The sequence below is a fragment of the Apis laboriosa genome, unplaced genomic scaffold (assembly GCF_014066325.1).
Source record: "Apis laboriosa isolate Shangri-la unplaced genomic scaffold, ASM1406632v1 scaffold11_cov152, whole genome shotgun sequence".
NCBI classification, from domain to species: Eukaryota; Metazoa; Arthropoda; class Insecta; order Hymenoptera; family Apidae; genus Apis; species Apis laboriosa.
This window is the reverse complement of record NW_025221020.1, coordinates 51,618-76,590: the sequence shown is the minus strand read 5'-3', so window position 1 is coordinate 76,590 and position 24,973 is coordinate 51,618. Positions and strand designations below refer to the sequence as shown.

Here is a 24,973-nt window from a genome sequence, read left to right as displayed (position 1 = left end):
ATATATCTACCAGAGGGGGATGATACGAGTTTTCGTATTCTTAACTTTCGCGTAAACACTCGTCCAAGTCACGAATCATTTGCGTGTCAAAAGTGCTTTGTTCCTTTCCTTCCATCATTTCTTTCGTCTTGTCTCGTTTATTATTATTCTTACCTCGTTACTACTATCTATCTCTCACCCCATCCACTTTTTTTCCAACCTTTTCCTCCCTAAATTTTCATTTTATATATTTTACTATAAAGCATAGCTATAATTCGTACGTATAATTAGTAAGGAGATTTCGTATGGAATGTTTGTTTTCTTGCAAGGAAATTCATTTGTTTCGCAAAAAAAAAAAGAAGAGAAGAAAAAAAAAAAATGACGGATACTCACTGATAAAGTTGAAACGTTTTTGGACTAGCATTTATCGAAGCAGCTATTGGACCTATGGTCGCTACTGCAGCTTCCAAAATTTTCTCGTCGCGTGCCGGTAACACTGCCCATGAAGTGATGTTGACTACGCTCAAATCTTCCTTGAAACGGCACTGACCTTGCTATTTTTCCAAAAATGTAAATGCAATTATAAACGATTTAATTATATTTCCTTCGATTATGTAGATATCTACGTATATATAATTTGACGAATATAATCTTAAATCGCATTAAATACATCCATCATCGTATTATACATTGCCTTAAATATTGTCTGTCGATATTTTTATTATACGAAAAATAAGAAAAAGAGAAAGAGAAAAAAAAGAAGGAAAATACGTACTTTCGCCTTGTATGGATAATACGTCTTAGCCATTAAACCTTTTGCTTTTTCGAGATATCTCAAAGTGTTTCTCAAAGATCCTCCGGAACATCCTAAATTACCGGTAGATGTACTGCAATCGACTAATTGTTGCTCGCTCAATGGAAGCAACATGCCTGTCTTTTTAAAGATTTGTCCCTCGATGCTGCCAGCTATGGAATACGCGTAACAACTCCCGCAATCCCTTTGATTTTCTGGTTGTGTCTTAAATCCAATCTCGCGCCAATCGAGTTCTCGTGGAATACGTTGGTTATCGGATAAACTCGCACCAACCAATGTATCTTTCGATATACGTCGCTTCCGACTTGGAATCAATTTCACCTGCGAATAAAGAGAAAATCGTATTAATCGTCTAAACGGTGAATAATAATTTTTCTTTTTCACGATTTTAAAAAAACAATCGAATAAAAATATCCGATTTTATGAAATATTATATCGAAATATCTATATTAATTCGATCATTATCGACTTGTATATAAGTTAAAATTTTTTTAATCATTTATATATATATATATATATATATATTACCATTTCTCGAATGTATTGTCTAGTTCCAAGATCGGCAATATGATTGTCTTTCAATGTATAACTGTGATGGCCTGCAGCTGCCATCATATTATGTTTATAAATCATTATTAGATTTTCTTCCCAAGTTATTCTTCGACTAGACTCGAGATCTCCGGAGTAACTTTTATTATAACGGGCCTGATTTATACATAAATTATATTAAAATTAATAAAAATTATTTCGATAAATTATATATTACGGTACAGATTTATATCCTATATTTATATCAATGTTAATCGATTATATTTGATATATGGATATATGGAATAATTTAATAGATACATCGTATATGAGATGTATGTACATGTATGAGTACCTTGTATGAGTTCCAATACTCGTCCAATTTTTTCGATATTTCTTGAGGAAAACGATTTTGCTTTCCGAACACTTGAATACCATCGATGCTCCATGCGACTAAAAAAAGAATTGGGAAACCGCAAAATCGAATATACATCATAGGTTCGAGCGAATTAAAAATCGATTCGATTTCGACACGCGAATCGTTGTTTCTTCGACGATTCGATCAACTGATTCGAATATTCGTTATTTCGATACGAACAAGGTACAGACCATGCTATTGTTCTCATTCGATGTGTCGAACGATGGTGGTTACGTTGGTGTCAGCAATTTTATAAATTTTTGTATCTACGTAAGCATAAATTATAATACTTGCATCACTTCAAATATATACACAATATAGATATATTCTTAAAATATCGCGTAATAACTTTTTCCGCACTTGACATTACGATATCGTTTATCGTTTCACCATAAAAAAAATCAAAAAGCAATAAAAACAACTTATATCTTTCTATGCTTTTAAAAAAAGCAAAAAAAGCAAAAAAAGCAAAAAAAAAAAAAAANAAAAAAAAAAAAAAAAAAAAAAAAAAAAAAAAAAAAAAAGTTAGAAAATTATCATTCATTCTTCCGGTTTTAAATCGATTGCAGTAAATGCGAGTAAATGTGTTAAATAAAAGTAGAAAGCAAAGAGAACAAGAATGCAATGTCGATGAAGTTACGAATAATGATCAACACGAAAGATTGAAGAGTTTGTCGTGAGATGGCTGTACTTGCAAGAAATCGTGGTACTTTTAGAAAGAAATAATCGGGCCATGCATACTCGTACATTGATCACGATTAATTTATTAATTTACCCGTCTTTATTTTCTTATAAATAATCGCTCGTACCGTAACTCTCGTTTCTCGATTCATTTCATTATCGTATTAACCTACAATAAACATCGTGATATTTCTAAATTTATCCGATTAATTTTTTGTATACGGTTCGTTAAATCGTTTCAGTGGTTGTGCGCTTGCGTGTAGGATCATCGGTCAAATTTATTAGTGTTTCTCGTTTGTTCGCTTTCGCTGGGAGTACATATTAGTATTGGTGATGCGGTTGTAAAGAATGGACATATAACAAACATGGGGGAGGAGGGGGATCACGGATGTTAGTGAGAAACTCGTGATCTACTCATCTCTCTTGTCCCCTCGTTGAATGGTTGGGCATTAAGCCGAGATCTAGTATAGAGCATCGAATGTATCGAGCATCGAGCATCGGATAGCGTCGAGAGTAACAAACGCATCCCCCGCTCATCACCAATCGGTTAACAGTTTTCGTACAAGTTCTCGCGAGGCCCGTCTCTCCCGTCTCTCGCTCCGATTATCGCTCGACACGCGCGTCCTAGCTTCTACCAGTGGGGAGGCGCCACACTAGAAAGCAAAACTCGAGAACACATCGTTGTCTTGTAATCGCGATCGTTTCGCCGAGAAAAATATCAAGAATCATAGTTTATTCGCGACAAGTGGCGTCGCGACGCTACAATTCGCGCCGCGTCGCGTCGCGTCGCGTTGCATTTTTCTTTTATTATCTTTAATAAATAGTAAAAGTATATATACGAGAATGGAGGAATCTGGAATCGACATGGGTTTCGATCTGGCAGCTATTACCGCTGATTTGGAACATCGCGAAGCGAATTTGTGCAATCGTCGATGTCAGGACAAACAAAATGGAATAACTGGTATCGATGAATCGTGTTGTGGTAATAAACTAAACGAAAACGAAGATAGGAATAATCACAATGATGATTGGGAACAGGCTTTATCCTTTTTGTCGACACCGCTACAAGACATCATGTATTATGAATTAAAGAGCCGAGCCCCGAATATTGACAGGTACGTTGTATAGTTGTACGTTAAAAATCTATATATATCGCGATAAATAAATGAAATCGAAAGTTAAAATAGTCCGAATAATTTTAATAAATTCGTATCTCGATATCGATTAACCGCTTGTAATTTCTTTAGATTACGATGTGCGAGTCTTCACTCGCTTCCGTCATACGTGCGCTCTTAGCTTGCTTCGGCTTGTTTCGGCTAATTTCGTTATACATCGATTTATCTCGGTTCACGTTCGGCTTGATTCGGTCTCGGTTCTATCCACCATCGTTCCACTTGCACTTTCTTCGATCTTAATTTCGATCTCGAAAGAAAAATCGCAATATTTCCGAAATAATCCACATTCTTTGGCATTACACAAAAGTTATGTCTATTCTAATGTTGTTTCGTAAATAATTTTTCTTATGTCGCAAACTGTTTGACGTGTCACGTGGATGTATGTATTTACTTACGTATGTCAATATCGAGAAGGATATGTGTTTTTTTTTAACCAAATGAGATCTTTTTCAAATCAATTTTGCTAACAAAATTTCGAAAATTATAAAAAAAAAAAAAAAAAAATGAAGAAAATAACGAGCTAATCAATTGCCATGTTTTTATTTCTAAAAATCTTGCCGATTCTCAAGTGTTGACGTCTATTTGATAATTGGTGGTTAAGTGACGAACGAGATTTGGCGCGGATATGCGAATGCGCGAAAATGGCGCATGAGAGGAATAGAAAGGGTGGAAAAGAGAGAAGAATAACGGATCCAGGTTTAGAGCAAGGAGCGTCGGTTTTTCGTAGCTGACAGCTCTCGTCGTCGACAATATTCGTGACAACAAAAAGATGCGACATCTGGTTTAGTAGTGCCACGACTTCTGGGCTGGTTCGGCCGTAAAGCTTTTTCACCTCCTTCGGAGGACATGCAAGAGATATCCGACACAGTGCGGCAAATCGTCGAATTCGAGGATTTAGTGTCGCGATTGAATCGAATAAACGACGTTGGGCGACCATTGAACAATATCGGTGGTGTTGTTATCGAGAATAAAATCGGAACGATAATTACAACGATATCTGCAGCAACAAGAACGACAACGATAACGACTACATTAACGAAAACAACAACGACAAAGACGTTGACGAATTGGGGAAATATTGGTGGATCATTACCAGTTTCACGTTCTATAGCCCCGGAATTGGGATCGAAATCGGATACGGTGCCTGTGCCGGCGTCGACGTCTGCGTCGACGTCGGCATCGGCATCGGCATCGGCATCGGTATCGGTATCATTACCGTTTTTGAACAAACAGGAATCAAATTCTGTTCCTTTGTCGCGACATTACGTTCAAGATTCAAACTGCTCGTGCACGTGTTCGCACATCGGAACCGCCGTCAAGTCCGCCATTCGTACGATTAACTGTTCATCTATTTCATCGGAACATCGGCAGAAGGAAGAAATTGAACGTCAAGAACAACAAGAACAAGAACAACGAGTGCGCGTACATATCGGTATCGACGAGGATTTACGCATGATTCTCGACATGGATCCGTCGATTGTCGACGGAATGCCCACGTCGTCCCTAGTGCACGCCAACTCTCGGAACAATGGTCACGTTGCGTTTGCTCGGCCGTTACGATCAACTCGCCCGCAAGGCTGGTACAGAATTATTAAAACGGTTCGAGATTTAACCGATTCACGTTTCTTCATCTTCAATTTTTTATCATTATTAAACCAATTTTTCAATTCTACCATATATTTATATATATATATATATTCTTTTTCTTTTTTTTTTTTTTTTTCGTTTTTTTTCACTCATTCGATCTTTATTTATATATATATATATATATATCATTTTTCATTGCTATACATACATTGTTTTTTACTTTACTATACTTTACTGTACAATATTTATGCAAACTAACGAGATTTTTCTCGCGAGATTATTCTTTTTTTTTAACGAAAGTTTAAAGTATGTGTCCGTTTCCGTTTACCGCCATATCTACCTTCTTCTCGACCGTAAACATTGCATCTAAATATAAATGCGTCCTTGGTTCTTACACGTAAATGTATTTCGCGAATCTGGCGATACATCGTATATACGATTCTCGTCATTTCCTCGCTTTTTATATTTCGATATTTTCCTTATTTTTTCCTTATTTATTTAATTTTTTTTTTTTTTATTTTAAAGTGATTTGTTTGTTGAAAAAAAACAAAGAGATTAATCGAAACTATTTCCTTTTCGAAAAAAAGATCAATGATGTCGAAATCAAATTTATATATAATAATTTTACATCACACATCGATAAATACGTGTTATAATAAGTTTCATTATAATATCGTTCAATTCGTTATTCGTTAATATTCCTTGTCTTTGAGAATTTGTATATTTTGTATCGTGAAGTGGACACGATTAAAAAGATAAAAAAGAAAGATAAAAAAGAACGTAAGAACGTAAGAACGATTTAGAATTTGAGGAAAAGAGAACGAACGAATATAGAGTAACTCGATTATTTTTTCGCCGAAGATGATTATATAACTTGTGACAGTTGTGCGACAAATATACAAAATGGACGAGATCTTGATCGTTTCGAGAGATAGAGAACAGCGAGAGTGTTTAATACGTTACGTTTTCGATGTGTTATCCGGAAGAAAAGATCGCGACTCGGAGGACAAGAATCGAATCTCGATCCAAATTGCACAATCTCTCTATTTTGGTTTTCTTATGGCTATAATTTGGCCTTGCTCCAAAATTGAGAATACCTTTTAGGCGACTCGTTACTACCACTCCTCCTTGATAAACTGTCAAATCGCCATGCGATTTGTACGCGTTTATCTCTTGCACGAAACATTTCATTAGAATTTGAATAACAATTTGTATTTATCTACATCTCGAATATCGCGATGTAAACGATACAAACGAACAGTTTTCTCTAAAAAAAAATTTAATATCACGAACGCGAATACGAATACTTTACATGTTCTTATTTTACATGCTCATTTTCATCTTGAGTCATAAATTTGAATTTTAATGAATTACAAGTTAGATTTTTTTTTTTAAATTCATAAATTTGAATTTCGCGTATTTTATATAGCAAGGTACAATATTTTTGTATATCAGTCTTTAGTTTATAATACATGTATATATATAAATAATAAATGTTGAGCAAAATGAATCAGGTTTTTTAAAATTTCAAGTCTTTTTTATCGTTAATAGAATATAATTAAAATATATCGTATATACCAATCTGAAAAAGAAAAATAAAGTTTTTTTTTGCATAAAATCAATTTGTTTTCGATGGTTTTCAGTCCACCAACGTTTAAGACTGCAACACCCACCTCGCGTACACAACTGAAACTTCAGCTGATGCGAGAACAGCTGCAAGAGCAGGAAAGGCGAGAAGCTGAATTTCGTCAGAATTTGCAGCAACAGAGACCAACGGCTGCTCCTCCCAGGCCGGTACCTTCTACCTCACTCTCGACTATCGGCGTAGACGTACCACCACAAGTCTTACAAGTATGTTTATTTTATCTCGTTATCGCGTGTCACGCATCCTTTTTTTTTTTACTGCCGTTTCTCATTATCCCAAACTTGACTCCATCTTTTTCATCGTCACTTATCACTTTATCACTTTTATCCTATCGTTCCTTTTATATAAATATTTTTCATATACATACAAATGTACACGAATATATGATACATCCACTTATTTATACGTATTTATCTCTTCTTTTTAGATCTCTACTTTCTTATCAAATATATACGAGAACGATGAGAATAATAATGTAATAGTCGGCCATAAACGGTTCATAAACTTTTAAAAATCCAAATTCAAAAGTAACATGAAACGGTGTGGTAGCGGTGTTTCTCTTTTTGCGCAGAAATACCGATCTAAAGACCACGTTATAAATAAGGTAAAGAAAGAGAGAATGGACGGATGAAATTAGCTGTATAATATTTTTGTTCGCTACAGGTACGGACATTATTGGAAAATCCGACGCGTTACCATGTCGTTCAAAAGCAGAAGAATCAAGTGCGGCAATACCTTCACGAATCGTTTCGCGGTAACGGAACGATCAGCGCCGGGGATGGAAACGTTCTCGGCAGAAATTCGGTGGAAGGTGTGCCGACATCCGCACCGATGATAGTACAGAGCGCACCACCGGGTCCAACGGTACATCATCCAAAGCCGCAGCATCCTCATCTGGCTTCGTATCCACACGGTCCCACGGTATTGCCGCTTGGTAATCAGGTTGCGGCTAGTCCAGATCCTACGACTGGTGCTATGTCACCAGGTCTTTCCAGTGTCGCGACCAGCAATTCCGAGGTAATTTATCTGCTAATCTCCAATTTGAATTTCCTCCTACATATGTTTCACGTACACTGGCTAACACACGTATTCCATTCGAACAATCGAAAACGGGGAAAAAGGAAAAACTTCGGAGTTCCCGAGTTTCGTATAGGAAACAGGATGAAAATATATGGAATCCAAATATAAAAAGAAACCACGAGGAATTTGTTCGAATGGTCATCGATGATCTGCTTGTACGGTATGCGCGTATATCATTAGGATAGAAAAAGAAAAAAATAGATGCTCATAGCACAATTTGAAGAGTTAAGGTTGAATGCGAAATAGAAGTGATCATATTCGTAAGTATACTTGACATCCCGAAGGTTGAATCGATCGTGCGCTCGCTTTCTTTTTCTTTGTTATTCGTCTGGCATCGAAAGTCGGCCAGAAACATACATACGTATGTGCTTACCTATAATGTTTTTCGCGTAGTTTTCGACGTTATACCATGTTGTATCTCTAATAAGAAGAATAGATATTTTTTTTTTTTATACACAGATAATTCTTGTAATCCTTCTTTACGCGATGTATAAATTTTTCTATCATGCAAAAATTTTCGTTGAAAAATTCGTTGGTATTCATAATAATAATAATTTACAATAACGATAATCCTGCGATTTATTTCGATTATTTTCTTCATATTTTAAAAATATGACTGTCCTCCTGTTTTTGACGTAAAATATCGTTTATGACGTATAGGTATATTATATTTCCGCATCGATTTTCAAACAAGAAAGAAAAATATAAAATTTCGTACACTTTTCATCAGCTTGATCGGTTAAAATTTTTTTACATTGCTATTTTTTTAGCTACGCTCGGCTATCTGTTGCATGCAATATTCCACGAGCACACCAAACAACTGGGTTAACGGAGAAACCAAATCCGTTACCACGATTCAATACCTAAGACGCGTCGTACAACCGAGACGACGAGAGTAGAATAAATAATGGAATTGAGAGACGATGAGAGAAATTTGACGCAACGCAAATTCGTTCGTCAACAAAATACAACGAAATAATTCGACTAGAAAGAAAGAATATAAATCGAAAGAATATATATCGCGAAACGAATGGTGAAGAAGAATGGAAGAGATGCATCGAATCGACTAAAAAGTATTTCTAAGATGGATTAAGAGAAAAAGACGGAAGAATTGCGAGAGAGAGAGAGAGAGAGAGAGAGAGAGAAAGAGAGAGAGAGGGAGAGAATGAATAAAAGAAGGAAAGAACGATAGAAGAAATGGGACAAGGGGATACAACGACTCGAATCGAACGACAGAGACGAAAATGCGTACACTACAATATGATTATGTGGTGGATACAATAGTTGTGGAGTGGAATAGTAGGGGATATCGGATAGAAACGGTAAGTTAACGATAGCCGATAGCGCAACAGGCGTGGGGCATGGTAGAGCGTCGGTGGCGCGTGGCGGGCATTCGAGCAGTAGCGAGCAGTAGCGAGCAGTACCGAAGCGAGCCGATCGACGGTGGAGGTTCGGGAGGTTCGCGCGCGAGAGCAAACCTTCGTGGAGCGTCGTTGGTGGTTCGATGTTCGTTTCGCGACACGATTTCCCGTCTTCTCTTTGCTCTCGTTCCTTCTATCGCCTCGGACGCAACGTAATTTCACGTTTCGTTTTCGCAACCAGTCAACTAGGGGGTGAGAGAGAACCACGTCGGATTATCCAATGCGGAATATTTTCATCCATCGGATTTGTCGAGAGGCAACACCCGATAACGACATTTGACGACAAGAGGAAAAACTGCGATCCGACGAATCCGCTGAAAGATCTCACTCCGATTAACACCGTCACCGACGATATTTATTTATTTCAACCGTTCCGAAACGGACGATCAGCGCACAACTCGCGTTGTTCATGTTGACACGGTAAAAAAGCGTATTTGCGGTCAGTTCGATTTTTTTTAGAAGCGACAAGAAAAAGGCAAAGTAATGCGTACTATTGCGATGAGTACTATTTTTAAATTTATCGCTTCGCACAAATTGGAGGCGATAAGCCGACCGTTTTTCGGACAATGGATTCTTTTTAACGCGTGACACATTTTCCAACCGTTTCCCAATATTCGATTATCTTCCATTTGTTCGCCACACTCTTCTTCCTTTCTTTCCTTTCTTCCCTATTATCCCCTATTCTTACTTTCTTCCTCCTCGTTTCTCCTCGTTTCGGGCGTGAGACACGATATTGGGTAACCGCAACCTTGAGGTGCGCTTAATCGCAAGTAACCGAGTCGCGACGAAGTGGCGATACGAAGAGAAAATCGCAAGGTTGTTGCAAGAAACGTGGAACGGCGCGGCGCGACGCCACGCGGTGCTCAAAAATGCACGCGTTCCTCGATCGATCGTTGTCCGCCTTTTCCTCCACATTCCTATTCGTATTCGCTCTCACGTTCGTTTCATCGCCAACGTTGTTCCTCACCTACCAACGATCCCATAATTAAAAATTGGTCAAAAGTAAGCTTAACGATTCGTCCTCGCTCTTATCCTGTTCGATCGTCACCGATCCACTCGTATTCATCTTCTCTCCTCTCTCGTTCGTATCCTTCTTTACGCCTGTTCACCTGTTCCAATTATATTTTACGTATCTTGATCGCATCGCATCGAGGACGAGGAAGAAGAAGAAGAAAAAGAAGACGAAACGAAGTTAACGAGATATTCCGTGAATGAGAATTTTTGAAAAAAGAAGGAGAACGGGAAAAGAGAAGGAAAAGAAAAAAAGGAAGATCAATCGCATCACTTACGATGATAATTACGAAACGGGCAGCGAGAACTAAAGCTATTGCTATGACGTCGAAGATGGCGACAGTGGCTGTGACAATGAAAACGGTGACAAGGATGATGGTGATGACGATGACATGAACGATCGCGATAACGACGATACTAGATGTCTATTGTTTAAATTTTAAGACGAGATAATTTCCATCGAGAGAACAGTTCCAACGATTATCGAAATAATTCCAACGATTGCGATCGTACCGTAAATATGCTTTTTTGAAAGAAGAAGTTAAGGATTAATAATAACATTTTTTTCCATTCTTCTTTACGTTTGCATATTCGAATCGAAAATACTCGCATACCACGAACTCGCGCTCCTAACCACGTGCATGCATGCAGCAGACGTGCCCACCCGCGCACATGTCTCTCTCAGTCTGAATACACACGGTTCTTCTTACTTTTTCATCATCGGATTTTCTTTCAAGCGACGACAACATGCCAGTATTCAATATAATTACCCGCAGGTGTAAGGTGAGTTTTATTCCATTCGTTTAAATATCATCTCCGATAGTGATCCAACATGTATCCGTTTATCGATTCTCTCTCTCTCTCTCTCTCTCTCTCTCTCTCTCTCTCTCTCTCTCTCTCTCTCTCTCTCTATCTCTATCTCTATCTATCTATCTCTATCTATCTATCTCTATCTATCTATCTATCTCTATCTCTCTTCTGCATCTCATATATATTTTTCGCGTACATCTTTTTCCACGCGGTTTTTCGTTCCCGTTAATTGCATCGCGTTATTGCATTATCGCGCCATTCGATTATTAGCGTTACATTTCACAACACTCAACACGTATATCTCGAACCGAACAGTTCAACGAATGTGACGAATTGAGTGGGAACAAAAAATACATAGTATTCGTATTTCGACAAAAATCGAGACAATATTCGAGAGAAAATCCGCGTTTCGATTCAACTCGTTCGATTCGAATTGATCGCGTACGATATCGATGTACAACGAGCTTGAACAAAGGATATTTATCGTTTCCCTTATCGTTTTAACAAAAATGAGAGAATCGAAGCGCGTTAGCTAGTTTGATAAAAAATCGCGTCGAGAGGCGAGACGAAGAATCGACCTTACCTTTCCTTTATTCTCTCGCGTACTACTCGTGTTACATATGTCGTGATATTTCGTAGATTTCGGTGGCATTTCGTTCGCGTTATCACGAAACGTGAATCCACGATAACACCACGATTTTTCACCATACGAAATTTTCTCGCTTTCTTTCTTTCTTTGTTCTTTATCGTTCATCGTGTATCCACGAGGAAAATACGCAAGATAAACGACAACACTTCCGATTGCTCGAAGAAACGTATAAATCTTTCTCGATCAAAGACTAAAAATGGTTTTCAAGATAAGAGGCAGCGATTACACTCGTGTCTAGATAACACCTTATCTAGATAAAAAACACCTAAATACCACGAATTCGTTCTCGGTCGATGTTAATATTTGTGAAAGATGTCTCACCTTGCATAATATCAACAAAGACAGCGAAACAAACAGCAAGTCAGAGAGAGAGAAAGAGAGAGATACGCAATGAACATACGTATAAAAATTGAACCAAATCTACCGTGAAATCTACCGTTCGTCCATTTCGGTTTCGTTTAATCGTTCTCAACTAATTTCAAGGACAGCTTCCGTTTCATTCTTACGAACGTATGATGCACAATATCGAGCAAGTTTTTCTTTTTTTACATAACCTACGCTCGCGAAATGATTCATCCTCTCGTTTCGAAAAAACCTACGAAAACCTATAAAATCGAATATCGATTGCCGATCCCAGATACATATATTTTATCACGCTACTGCAAAGCGTAGAGATACAACATGATATATGACGAAACGACACATAAAACTCGATACAACTTCCGTTATGATAATTGCTTCGTCAACATAAATTATCGCGATTCCAATTAAATGTATTCCTTTCAATTTTATTTTCTCGATTATCCGACGATGTATCGTCGATAATTTGCTTTACGATTTTAACACGATTTCGTCGAAAGATGATCGATCGAATCTTTTTGTTCCTCTCCCCTCCCTTTTCTCTTTTCTTTTTATCTCCGTCTATTCGACCGCTTTCTCCGTTACAAACCGAATCTTTCCGTTTCACTTCGTACCTTGGTTGCTTTGTGACGTGCCACGCTCCAACGATACGTTCTTCCACGGACAGACGTTATTCGTTATTATTGTTACGTAATGTTTACGTAACTTACACGTACGCAACTCGAATAGGCATAAGCGCCGTTCGTTGAGCGCTGATGCTCGCGATCTCACCACAATCCGTTCGTTTTACATCGTTTCCCATTCTCGTCATTTTTTTTCTTTTTCTTTTTCTTTTTTTTTCCCCCTTTCTTTCTTTCAATCCCTATATCGTACGAATCTTTCAACGAAACTTTCTTTTTTCTTCTAATCTTTTCTTTTCTATTCTACGTTTTAAAAATAATTCCTCGTTATCCTCTGAATATCATCGTTTTTTATCATCGTTTAATATCGTATCGTGTTCGTTACTTTCCTTCAAAAATCAACGAAATCGATAAAAATTCGATAAGAAGAAAGCGGCAGCGTTATTTGTTTATGTTAAGTCGACGTACACGCAGAGTATAGAATATATATATCGAATATATCGAATAAAAGAGAAATGAAGTTAATATTGAAAAGAATCGAAGCGATTACGATTATGATCGATGAGATAATTTTATTATCTCGCTTCATTTCTTTCCGTTGTTTCACGTATATACGAGCAATATTGTTTCGTCGATATCCTCGATAGGATATCGATTTATCGTTTAAAATCGACGATGGACCATGCGATCGCTTCGCTTTAGTCACGTCTGATTTTTTTTTTTTTTGTCCGATTACAGGCGGAGGATCTTTTGGACGACATATTGTCGTTCGAGGCAAACTCTCTAGGTGATAATTTAAAGGACAGCCAATCAGGAAGTCTGACCAATATTCCCGAGTTGCAAATCAAACCGGAACCTTTGCTACTTACGGAGGCGGAGATACATGCGCTTGCCAAAGATCGACAAAAGAAAGATAATCATAATATGAGTAAGTAAGATCGACTGTTGCGTCAATATCGTCGCTGCGCTACCCTGTTACTGTCAATTAGTAGCAGCATGCGAAAAACCATGTAATAATTTATTCATCTCTATTTATTTCATCGCTATTCGGATAGAACAGAACCATCATCGAAACCAGCTCCTCCCAATCGATTTAGATCCCTTTCTTTTTTTTCCTGATCTCGCGATGTTATATTTTTTTATACCTCTTCATTTCTTTATTCAATAACGATAAAAATATTCGAAGATATGTACCATCCCTAATTATTATTATTATTATTATTATTTTCAGTCGAGAGACGACGACGGTTCAACATCAACGACAGAATCAAAGAGCTCGGCACTCTTTTGCCTAAAACTAACGATCCGTAAGTATCCGTTTACGTGTTTTCGTTTCCTACCTCTTCTTCGTCTCGTTGCAACGCATTCAACGCGACGATAATGCGACGATAACGCGATATCGAGTATATCTTCCGAATACAATTATTTTCTTTCTCTTATCTTTTCCTCCTCTTTTTTATTCCATTACAATGCTTTGTACGCGTTGCGTTTTATTGCGGTTTTTTTTTTTTTTTTTTTTTTTTTTTTTTTTTTTAAACAAATATAAACACACGTTTGCAAAACGAGGAAAACGACGAGGATGAATGAACGATTTTCTCTCCTCTTTTCTCGATATAATTGTACGAATCGTATCGCGCGAAAGAAAGACGCCGAGTATCTACGACTCGATAGTAGACCAAGTTACGGTGTCGCGACTCGATAACAAAACGAGTCTAATTACACGGCAAACATGCCCATACGACCCCGTTTTTCTTTTCGTCCACCGGCGTATCTTACGACTCGAGTAAAGATTATATATCGTATTTGCTTTCATATTCTCTTACGAAATTCACACGAATCGAGGTAGTTTATTCGAAGACGAGAGATCGATAATTTTTCGAATTGAAAAAATCGAAACGTATCGGTTTCGTAATATATCATCGATATACATAGATACATCCCGTTTTCAATTTATTAGTTCCCTATGATTTGGCGATTCTCTCCTCTTGAACCTCTTGATTCTCTTCCTCTTAGGCCCCTTAGGATTTTGTATTTTGCTCTACGTTTTGAAACTACGTTCTGCGCATGCGTGTATCGTAGCCTAAGGCGCGCGAAGGGGAAGAAAACTTCCCCTTAAAAAAGAGAACGAATGTTTATACGTTGCGCGTATAAACGGCAACACCGATTCATCGCTGGTTGCTTTGTTTCAGGTATTACGAAATCGTTCGAGACGTTAGGCCGAATAAAGGCACGATACTCAAGTCTTCGGTCGAATATATAAAATTGTTGAAAAACGAGTTGACAAGAATGAAACAGAACGAAGTCAGGCACAAGCAATTGGAACATCAGAATCGCCGACTCCTTTTACGAGTTCAAGAGTTGGAATTGCAAGCAAAAGCGCATGGCCTTCCGGTTTCTGATTTCAATTGGGCCTCCACTTCCGGTAGCATGTTGAACGCCTTTGCTCGAAACAAACTCGAGCATCGCAAGGTAATCCAACCTAATTCCTTATTTTTTTTTCTTCTCTCTTTCTCTCGCCTCCGAGAGAGAGAGAGAGAGAGAGAGACACTGCTCCTCGGTTCAAGCTATATACGTACGGTGCTTCCGTTTTTACATAACGGCGAAACGTACGTATTCTCGTGTACTAACCACATTACACGATTCCTATGAATTTTTCGTCAAGGTTATCCCGATCAACGCCGATATACCTACACCGATGTATAGTTTCACGATCCTTGATCCGAATAAACGCTCGCTTCGCTCCCGAGACTGGTTTCGTAATTCGCATCTGTTCCGATCACCAGACTTACTATGTAACTACTACGATATCGTTCCTTTATTCATCGTTTTATCTTCTCTCCTCCTCTCTTTCCAACCTTACAACGCATAAATAGACAATTTTATACTCGATATCGCCAACTCTTCGATCGACAACTCTTCTTCTCCCTTACTCCCACTATTTCCAACCACTTATTGTTCCCGTTTATTTTCCCAATCGTATTTATCGTCATTTATCGTTTTTCTTTTTTTCTTTCTTCTTCCTTCCACCTCTTCCTACCGCGACGAGGAAAGATCGTTCCGCATAGATAACGAGAAAATTTGAATCGTATTTCCGTATTATTACGATCTCTTTTTCAATATCGCGAATCGATATCGTATTTCCTCGATCTATCCCATCTCGAATAGATTTTTTAGTTTTCCACACGTGTCTCGAAAAGTAGATAGATTATAGTCGACGATCGTGTGTAACGATGTAACACGATATCTATATCTATATATATTTATATTCGTATTCGAACAGATTCCAGAATTGGTTACCGAAGAAGCAACGAGTTTGAGCATGTCTCAACTGGAAGATCTGATGGAGGACGACGGGAATGGTCCGATTCATAGCGGCGATCCTATGCTCTCCTCGCCTCATCTACCGCCGTTGAGTCCGACGCAAACTGGTTGTCAACATGGGCTGCCGGACGAGGACACCCTCGGTAGTTTGGCACCGACCACGCCCAATTCTTCCTCCGACATGGATATCGTCGCGTAATACGATTCAAACGGAATCAAATCGAATGGAATTCGAATCGTATTCCAATATTATTTATCGGAACGAGCTAGCAACGAGAGTGATGCGAATGATACGTAGCGACGATGCGGTCGAAAGAGAGAGGCAAATAAGTTGGTTGCGTCGCGTTGCGATCATCACACAAGCGTTATGTTCTTCTTTTATCGTTATCTTTCTTCAACGGCTGGCCGTTACCCCCTCATACTTACATACGTATTACGAACTATACGTTTTACACGAATACTAGAACGATACTGGTGCATACAATATTTGTACGATAGGGTCGTTCTTCTCTCGAAACCTCACCGACTCGCCGCGCGTCTTTTAACTTTTATCGTTAGTTCGCGATTACACCGTTCCCGTTACCATGGGAACGTCGAATAAAGTGCGCGCGCAACGCATTTGTTGTGGGAATAAAACTCGCGCAGGTCGCGAGTCGTCCAACGAACGAACAAACAAAAAAATCTTAAAATATTTTTGAAATTGCATATCGCGTTCACTCGTCCAAAATTACGATATTTTGGATATTTTAATCTCGCGAGATTCTTTTCATTCGCTCATCTTGCTTCGTATCATCGATCGAGCATATTTCAACCATTTATTTAAAATTCTTTTCACGTCTTTGTTTCGTTACTTTTTTTTTTCTTCTCTCTCTCTTTCTCTCTCTTTTTCTCTTTCTCTCTTTCCGTCTCTTCTCGCGAAGATGCAAAGATGCGAACATCGTTTCAAACGTCGGTTCATCTCGATAAATGATAATAACAATTCGAATCGAATAATAATTTGATCCTATGACGTTTGATTCGAGCGGATAATTTCAATGATATTTTTATACAAAAACTTCCGATGTGAAAAGACATACATATACATATATCTATTCATAATGGTGAATATGTGCCAATTAAAATTTACTATATCTAGATCTAAGAAAAATGATCGAATAATTTTAAGCAACAATCGATTCGAAACGAAATTTAAAAACAAATGGTGCAAACGATATATAGAAAGTAGGGATTTTGCGAAAAATGGTCAATGTACATAAAGAGGATAAAAATCTGCGAATCAATATATATATATATATATATATATACATATGTATACAATATATGTATATGTGTATAATATGTATATATATATATATATATATATTTCCTAAAGTATTTTGCGATGGAAACAACCAGTAATTTGCGCTGTCGAAAAATAATCTGTACATTTTTATAGATATAAACAGAGACATATCGCGCACGCGAATATCGAACTATCGTTTCCGTCGCTCTGTGATCATTGTATTTTAATACCTATGTAACAATTGCGTCTTACCTCGTTAATACGTATTATTCTCGCTCACTGTTATCCGCGAGAACCGCTCTAGAATGGAATCGCGATAATTCTAAGCGGTGATCGCGAGAAACTATAGAATATATAAAGAAATGTTACAGAAAGACCGTTTAATCGTTTATTTTACATTTCGTCTTTACTTTTTTTCTTCCTCTTTCTCTTTTTCTCTCTCTTTCTCTCTCTCTCCCTTTTTCTTCGCTTCTTCTTCTTCTTCTTTCTCTTTTTACAACGAATATAAGAATTTCTAAAATCCGCTTCGTTTGTTCTAGATAAATACGCGTCTATAAAATTACACGAATCGAAGGAATTGAAAAGAATAATTTGACGTGTACCTGAACGTGCACGCTTGAATGCGCAATGATAAAAGACTTAAAGAAAATTTATTCGAAATGCTCGTGTTCGAAAAACAAAAGTAAAAGAAACCAAGAATAAAAATTGTAATTTGGTCGATAGAAGAGAGGTGTGCGCGTAGAATTACGCGATTAAACTCGAGAATGGTAAGAATTTAGAAAAATGTTGAAAAAATCAAAAGAACACCATTTAGGACTGTTCCGTTATGGATTGCTCGTGGATATCTCGTGGACATTATACGATTATATCTCGTGGTAAGATTACGAAACAATCAAGAAATTATCATTTCCAGCCAATCGAACATAATTTTTTCATTATCTCGAATACTCTTGCAACAACTTTCGTCTTTCTTTTCCTTAAAATTTAAAATTGGTCGAGATTATCGTTGTTACAGATCGATCAAATCGTTTCAAATTGATCCTTCCGAACTGCGAGCCGTGAGCTAAATAAAATGATACGGATGGATAAACGGATGGATATTCGTAAACAAGGATCGAACAAAAATGCAAACTTTTACAAACTAATCGTAAGTAAGTAAGTAAATAAATAATAAAAAAGATTTGTTGCTTCTTTTCAGCTATTTTTTAAAATGCCTTGTATCATGATGCATGAGAAATTATTTATTTATAGAATCATGTACGATAGGATCGTTTTCATCTTTTTGTAATTGGATAATCGATTCTATTAAATATTTAATAATAATTGTATAATTTAGTAATCTTTAGGATTACATCATGAATACCGTTGTACATTCGTATAATCGACGGTACATCGCTTGGATATGATGCACACAGTATATTTTTATCATAAATGAAACGATTTAGAATATATCGTTAAAAAAAATAAGCGTGTACTTCGTTATAGATATATATACGTTGTCCTTAATTTAATCTCATTACGATTTTACGATCGTTGAAAAATAGATAAAAACATAAATTTTTGTAAATAAATGATTTTTGCCGACTATTTCAAACGACACAAGGTTGCATAGATCTCGTTTAAACTCTCTTGCGGATCGTAAAGGAAATAATAAAATTTTATTTATTTTCAAGGTTCGTATTCTTATTTCCCCGAAAGATACAAGAAGCGATAAAATATCGAATCTTTAATACGTTTATAATGTACGAATTATAATCGAGAAAAAGTCGTTCTATGAATTTTTATTTTCCGAAATATCGATATAAGAATTCCACAAGTGTTAAATCCGAAGTAAGAGAAAAAGAAGAGGAAAGAATTACGTACGAATCGAGAAAAAATCGTTCTATGAATTTTTATTTTCCGAAATATCGATATAAGAATTCCGCAAGTGTTAAATCCGAAGTAAGAGAAAAAGAAGAGGAAAGAATTAGGTACGAAACGAGAAAAAATCGTTCTATGAATTTTTATTTTCCGAAATATCGATATAAGAATTCCACAAGTGTTAAATCCGAAGTAAGAGAAAAAGAAGAGGAAAGAATTACGTACGAATCGGGAAAAAGTCGTTCCATCTTTATTTTCCGAAATATCGATGTAAGAATTCCACAAGTGTTAAATTTTCCGGCCATCGAAATAAGAGGAAAAAAAGAAGAAAGAAAGAAAAAGAGATAATTGTCGTTATATAGGATTATAATAATAACGTTATCTTAACGTTTCGAAAAAGCACATTTTTCGATACCGTGGTAAATCGTTAAATCGCGTCTCGTTGTTAATACGCGCGATAAAATGATATCCGAGCGAGAGAAGAGGGAAAGGGAAAGAGTGGTGAAAAGGAGATGGAGATGAAGAGAAGAAAAGAAGAAAACGTGGGCGAGGAAAAGGGAATACGATCGGTCGAGTGAAATTTGATAAAAGAAGAAAGAGGACGGATATCGAAGATGATCGTATTCGTGATTATCATTATCAGGCAATGATCATAATTTTATATCGGTGAAACGTGAACGCGATCACGCGTTAGGCGCAAGAAATTTCAAAATTACTTATTCTTCTTCGCTCGCCACGTGCACAGAACGTGGGAACCGAGAACGTGGAACGAACATGCGCGCTCGTATCTCGAACCAATAAAGAGTCAAGCTTTTGTCTCACCTCTCGAGGCTCGAGACAATTTTAAACGGTTGATTGGTCGATCGAGCTTTCTCGCCGTTACGTCACCGTTACATTGTTTTCGACGCGCGACACTCGTGCTCGAACGCATCGATCTCGTGCTCGCTTCGTTTTCCCGAACTCGAATCCGACCGTGCGATATTGCAAAACTCGAGCGATAAAAACAATAGGGGGAAAAAAAAAAAAAAAAAAAAAAAAGAAGAAGAAGAAGCGGATGTCGCTATAACGTATCGTCGTTTGGCCTTGATCTTTATCACGATTGAAATCTTTCCAATTTTTTTTTTTTTTTTTTTTTTTTTTTCATTCTCTTTCCTTTTCTCAACGAGATCTCGCGAGATTCTCAATCATCGATGATAAAGATCGATCGGATGGTTGACGTTGCGAGCCGTTCACGGATACGAATTTTAGCGAGGACAAGTATAATCGGGGGGAGCGATACGGGACGCGGTGTTTCGTTTCGAAACGATTTATCGGAAGATTATCGGAAGAGAGAGAGAGAGAGAGAGAGAGAGAGAGAGAGAGAGAGAGAGATATGGGGGAGGGGAGGGGTAGTAAAGGAATGGAAGAAAGGGTAAAGGAGAAGAAGGGAAAATGGAAGTTGCAAGATCACGGTTGGAGATTCGCGTTCGTATTAATCTTTTGCGGACGTAAGACATAATGGCAGCGAGCTGTTCAATTACGCTCGGATTAGCGGTACACGAGGGGTTCCCCTTCTCCCCAAACCACGTCTCTCCTCGAGAATCTGTACTCTCAGTGTCCCTTGCACGCTCTCCACCTCGTGTACACAATCTACCAGGGCCTTTGAAACGCTATATAAAGTGACAAACTTGCTTGGTTGCGCTGTATTGGCGTTAATACGGTATCGCGTCTCGCTCGGGTAATATCGAATCGGACGACGATAACGATTTTTTAACTTTTTTTTACCATCTCGGATCGAACGACCACCCCGGATCCCATCATCTTCTCCAAGGGCGAGGACGAATCGTGCCACGCGACCGACCGTACGACCGACCGACCGACCGACCGACCGACTCACCGATCGATACTCCTCTTCTGTTTCCGCGTCAACCGATCCAAGGATGATTCGATACACCACGTCGTGAGATCTATACGAATAAAATCTACTTTACGCATTTAATACGGAACAGAGGGAATACGCGCTTTTTCTCGGTGATCCACTTGCGCATTATTTAAATTAGGTAATTTTCACCAGTGTCACATTACCATTCGTTGCACGAATAAATTGCTACTTACCTGCTCGTGTGTACCATTTTTACCACGACTATCCTTGGTCGATGCGATTCTATATTACACTCGCATTCGAGTATTACGAACGATTATATCACTCGTGCACCCTATACAATAGCCTTGCAACCGACTCTAGGATAGAGTATCGCAACTCGTCCCGCTGACTGACCCGAATATTAACGTTTCCCCTTTTCATCGCTCGTTTGTCGCTCGTTCTCGTATCCCTTCCATTTCTATCAACCTGTTCGACACGCGCCAACACGCGTAATCCGAGAGTAAACGTTTCAACGTCGCTTTTTATATTTCCTTTCCAACCCGCCATTATCCAATCGGCGAACGCGCGAATCAAAGAAACCTTAAATTACAAAGAACGAACGAACGAAGAATAGCTATAATCTACTTACAATGGCTACTTACCGTGCATATAAATATATACGTATGCATACACGTATATTATGGGCAGTGATCGATTATCGAAAAAATTCATCGTACAGTTGGACCGAATGTCATCGTCTCTCCTTTCCATTGAATCGTCATAAATCTCCATTTTACCTTTTAATTAAATAAATCGCGCGATAAAAGAGTAGCATATAACTCGTATCGAAATATCATCACCTTTTCTTTTGTTTCTCCTCTTTTTTCGTCGCTATTTCAACATACCTTACATACATATGTGCTGATATAAGAGATAACATTTTTACGACACTTTGCATCATCGAAGAAGCGAGATTAGCGATACGATATATACGATTTGTTACAGATTTACACGTTCCACGAACATGAAGCGAGTGCTCTTATTATTAATCTGTTCTCTAATGGGATTCGTCAACCCTCTACCTCGAAACGCGACCGATTACGAAGGTATCATTGCTTCTTTCTTTTAACCATTTGCGAGTTTGATTCTCTCTCTTTCTCTCTCTCTTTCTTTCGTTTTTCTTTCTGATCGAAACGATTCGTAGATATGTCCTATTGGCTAAAATCCGGCCAAGAGAATCTTCGAAGAATCCTAACTCATCGAAATAACGAAAATCGCGCGAAGAATATTATTATTTTCATTGGCGACGGGATGGGAATTTCTACGATCACGGCAGGTCGAATCTACAAAGGCCAAATCAAGGGTAATACCGGTGAAGAATATAAATTGGCATTCGAAATGTTTCCCAACGCTGGATTCGCCAAGGTATCGTACCGTATGCGTTTACATCTACTATATATATATATATATATATATACACACATATACATCGAATCAATTTCGATCTCGTTTATCGAGATTCGTAAAATATTTGACAAATTTTTCTCGCTTCCTTCTTCCTCCTCTTCTTCTCCTTCTTTTTTCTTACAGACTTACAACACGGACAAGCAAGTTCCCGATTCGGCTGGAACAGCTACCGCGATATTTTCCGGCGTGAAATGTCGTTACAAGGTTATCGGATTGGACACGAGATCTTCGTTCAATCAATGCGACAAGCGGGTCGATCAAGCGAGCAAACTTACAACCGTCGCGGATTGGGCTCAACAAAGTGGCATGGACACGGGTAAGCGATCGTTTGGAAGGAAGAAAAGTAAAAAAGTAAATAACTGCACGAGTAACCGCCGAATCGCGAACGATCGATACGTTTAAAGATAAAAGCAGCACGCGCGCAAACGTGACTCGGTGGCAGCAACGATCGACTCACGGTCGACTACCGGTGTTAAACGTTAAACGTCGGATAGACCTTGCCGGGGACGAGCAGAAAAAACGACACGGCAGAGGAACGATTGCGAGACGACCTTCCGTTTTATCTAGGTCGCCATATATACCTCTTTTTTTTTTTTTTTCCCTTCTTCTTTTTCCCCCTCTTTTCGCTTTATAATATCGTTTACGCGAAATAAACACATCTTATTTCGAAAAATATTATTATTTATCCAAAAATTGAATCGTCGACGATTGAAATATAGGATTCGTAACCACGACTCGGGTCACCCATGCCACTCCGGCAGGATTGTACGCTCACGTGAATAATCGGGATTGGGAATGCGATACCTCGATACCGAAACAATACACAGATTGCGTGAAGGATATAGGAAGACAATTGATGGAGGATGAGCCGGGAAACAAGTTTAAGGTAAGTAGTCAATTGCTACGTTTCTATCTTTGCATCTTTGATCCTTCGAACGAAACGTTGGCATTTCAAATCGTTGGACGATTAAAAACAATAGGTGATCATGGGCGGTGGAGCGCAACTCTTAGGTTTACCGATGGAACCGATAGATCCAGATACGTGCGTCAGGGGAGATGGGAAAAATTTGGTGGAATACTGGGAGGGAAATAACCCTGACGGGAGAGTAGTAACCAACACCGAACAACTTCTCTCCGTCGATATCGCCAACACGTCGAAAATTCTTGGAATTTTCGCTACTAATCACCTTCCCTACCACGCCGTCAAAACCGAAGAAACGCCGAGTTTGGCCAATATGACCAAACAAGCCATCAAATTGCTTCGGAAAAACGACAACGGTTTCCTTTTAATGGTAAGTTTGAACTCGTTCAAAATTCTTTCTCATCAATTCTTTCCCCTTTTTCTTTCCATCGTCTATCTATATTGAAAAAATTGCGATAGTAGTATATCGCGGTTCCAGGTCGAGAGCGGGAGAATAGACATGGCCCATCATCATAATTACGCAAAGTTGGCGTTGCGAGAATTATCGGAACTCGAGGAGGCGATACTGACCGCTCTTCAACTGGTCAAATTGGAAGAAACATTGGTGATCGTAACTGCCGATCATTCCCACGCGTTCACCATTAACGGTTATCCGAAGAGGGGAAACGATATCCTCGGTTTCGCCAATGATCCGTCCAAACCGAACGTGCCGGCTTACGAGACGCTCAGTTACATCAACGGTCCAGGCTTCTTTTACCATCGACGAAACGATAGTAACAACGTTAACGAAACGTGGAGGCTCGTCGATCAGGATCAGACACGCGACGATCCATATTATACTCAAATGGCTGGTATATATTTGGAGGACGAGACACACGGAGGCGAAGATGTAGGAGTTTACGCGATAGGTAATCGATTATTATCCTCTCTTTTATTTCTTTTTTTTTTTTTTTTTATCTGTCTATATAGATATATACAGTATAATTACATCCGTACATTCGAGTATAAATATTCACACATTCGCATAAAAATTTCCAAGATAGTCTCGTTTCATTCATACGTACATATTCCAGATTATTCTATTCAAAGATGTACCTTCGATCGGTAACATTTCGATTTTTTCCTAGGTCCGTATTCCCACTTGATTCGCGGTACGTTTGAACAAAATTATATCGCTCACGTAGTGGCGTATGCGGCGTGCTTCAAAGACTGGCCTTCCCATTGTGACAACGTTTACAATCGTTACTTCTACCAACTGGCCAACTCGGTGAATCGTAATACCAATTCATCCATTGTATCTCTCTTGATGTTGCTGCTTCTCTCAACAGTGGTCAATCGCTATTGATTCTATGCATCGAGGACATTACATAGTATAATTAATTCGCATCTCCAATACTATTTTTCTTCTCATTAATCGTACACTTTCGCATACTTACTCAATTATAATTTATACCTACGTATAATGTTAAATTACACGGTGCATACGCTCGAGTCTTTCTA

General features: G+C 38.2%; 3 protein-coding genes across 8 annotated transcripts in view; 2 read left to right on the top strand and 1 right to left on the bottom strand.

Annotated features, from left to right (window-relative positions):
* LOC122717328 (procathepsin L) overlaps positions 1 to 21,699 on the bottom strand; it is a 27,104-nt gene extending 5,405 nt beyond the window's left edge. For 2 of the 5 annotated variants that reach the window (XM_043941320.1, XM_043941312.1), the window contains exons 1-4: positions 1,677 to 2,439; positions 1,322 to 1,498; positions 755 to 1,114; positions 373 to 533 (exon numbers count right to left, since the gene is read on the bottom strand). In XM_043941320.1, coding sequence (XP_043797255.1) covers positions 373 to 533; positions 755 to 1,114; positions 1,322 to 1,498; positions 1,677 to 1,817 — 839 coding nt within the window. In that variant the 5' untranslated portion in view covers positions 1,818 to 2,439. Of the gene's footprint in view, positions 1 to 372; positions 534 to 754; positions 1,115 to 1,321; positions 1,499 to 1,676; positions 2,440 to 21,335 lie in introns of those variants that run through there. The other 3 variants (XM_043941341.1, XM_043941329.1, XM_043941350.1) reach the window with 3 other exon arrangements.
* Positions 2,762 to 17,755, top strand: LOC122717277 (microphthalmia-associated transcription factor). Of its 2 annotated transcripts, none has more exons than XM_043941207.1 (7): positions 2,762 to 3,535; positions 6,826 to 7,033; positions 7,491 to 7,844; positions 13,517 to 13,706; positions 14,010 to 14,085; positions 14,968 to 15,247; positions 16,059 to 17,755. In XM_043941207.1, exons 1-7 carry the CDS (start codon positions 3,264 to 3,266, stop codon positions 16,296 to 16,298), a joined length of 1,620 nt encoding a protein of 539 aa, XP_043797142.1. In that variant the 5' UTR covers positions 2,762 to 3,263; the 3' UTR covers positions 16,299 to 17,755. The 2 variants fall into 2 exon arrangements, with proteins under 2 accessions (XP_043797142.1, XP_043797132.1); XM_043941197.1 differs by lacking the exon at positions 2,762 to 3,535 and adding an exon at positions 3,820 to 5,175.
* Positions 20,884 to 24,973, top strand: LOC122717316 (alkaline phosphatase 4-like). The gene is made up of 8 exons (XM_043941277.1): positions 20,884 to 21,280; positions 22,090 to 22,190; positions 22,289 to 22,509; positions 22,675 to 22,867; positions 23,271 to 23,437; positions 23,532 to 23,843; positions 23,952 to 24,381; positions 24,601 to 24,973. The coding sequence occupies exons 2-8, from the start codon at positions 22,109 to 22,111 to the stop codon at positions 24,816 to 24,818; spliced, it is 1,623 nt and encodes a 540-aa protein (XP_043797212.1). The 5' UTR covers positions 20,884 to 21,280; positions 22,090 to 22,108; the 3' UTR covers positions 24,819 to 24,973.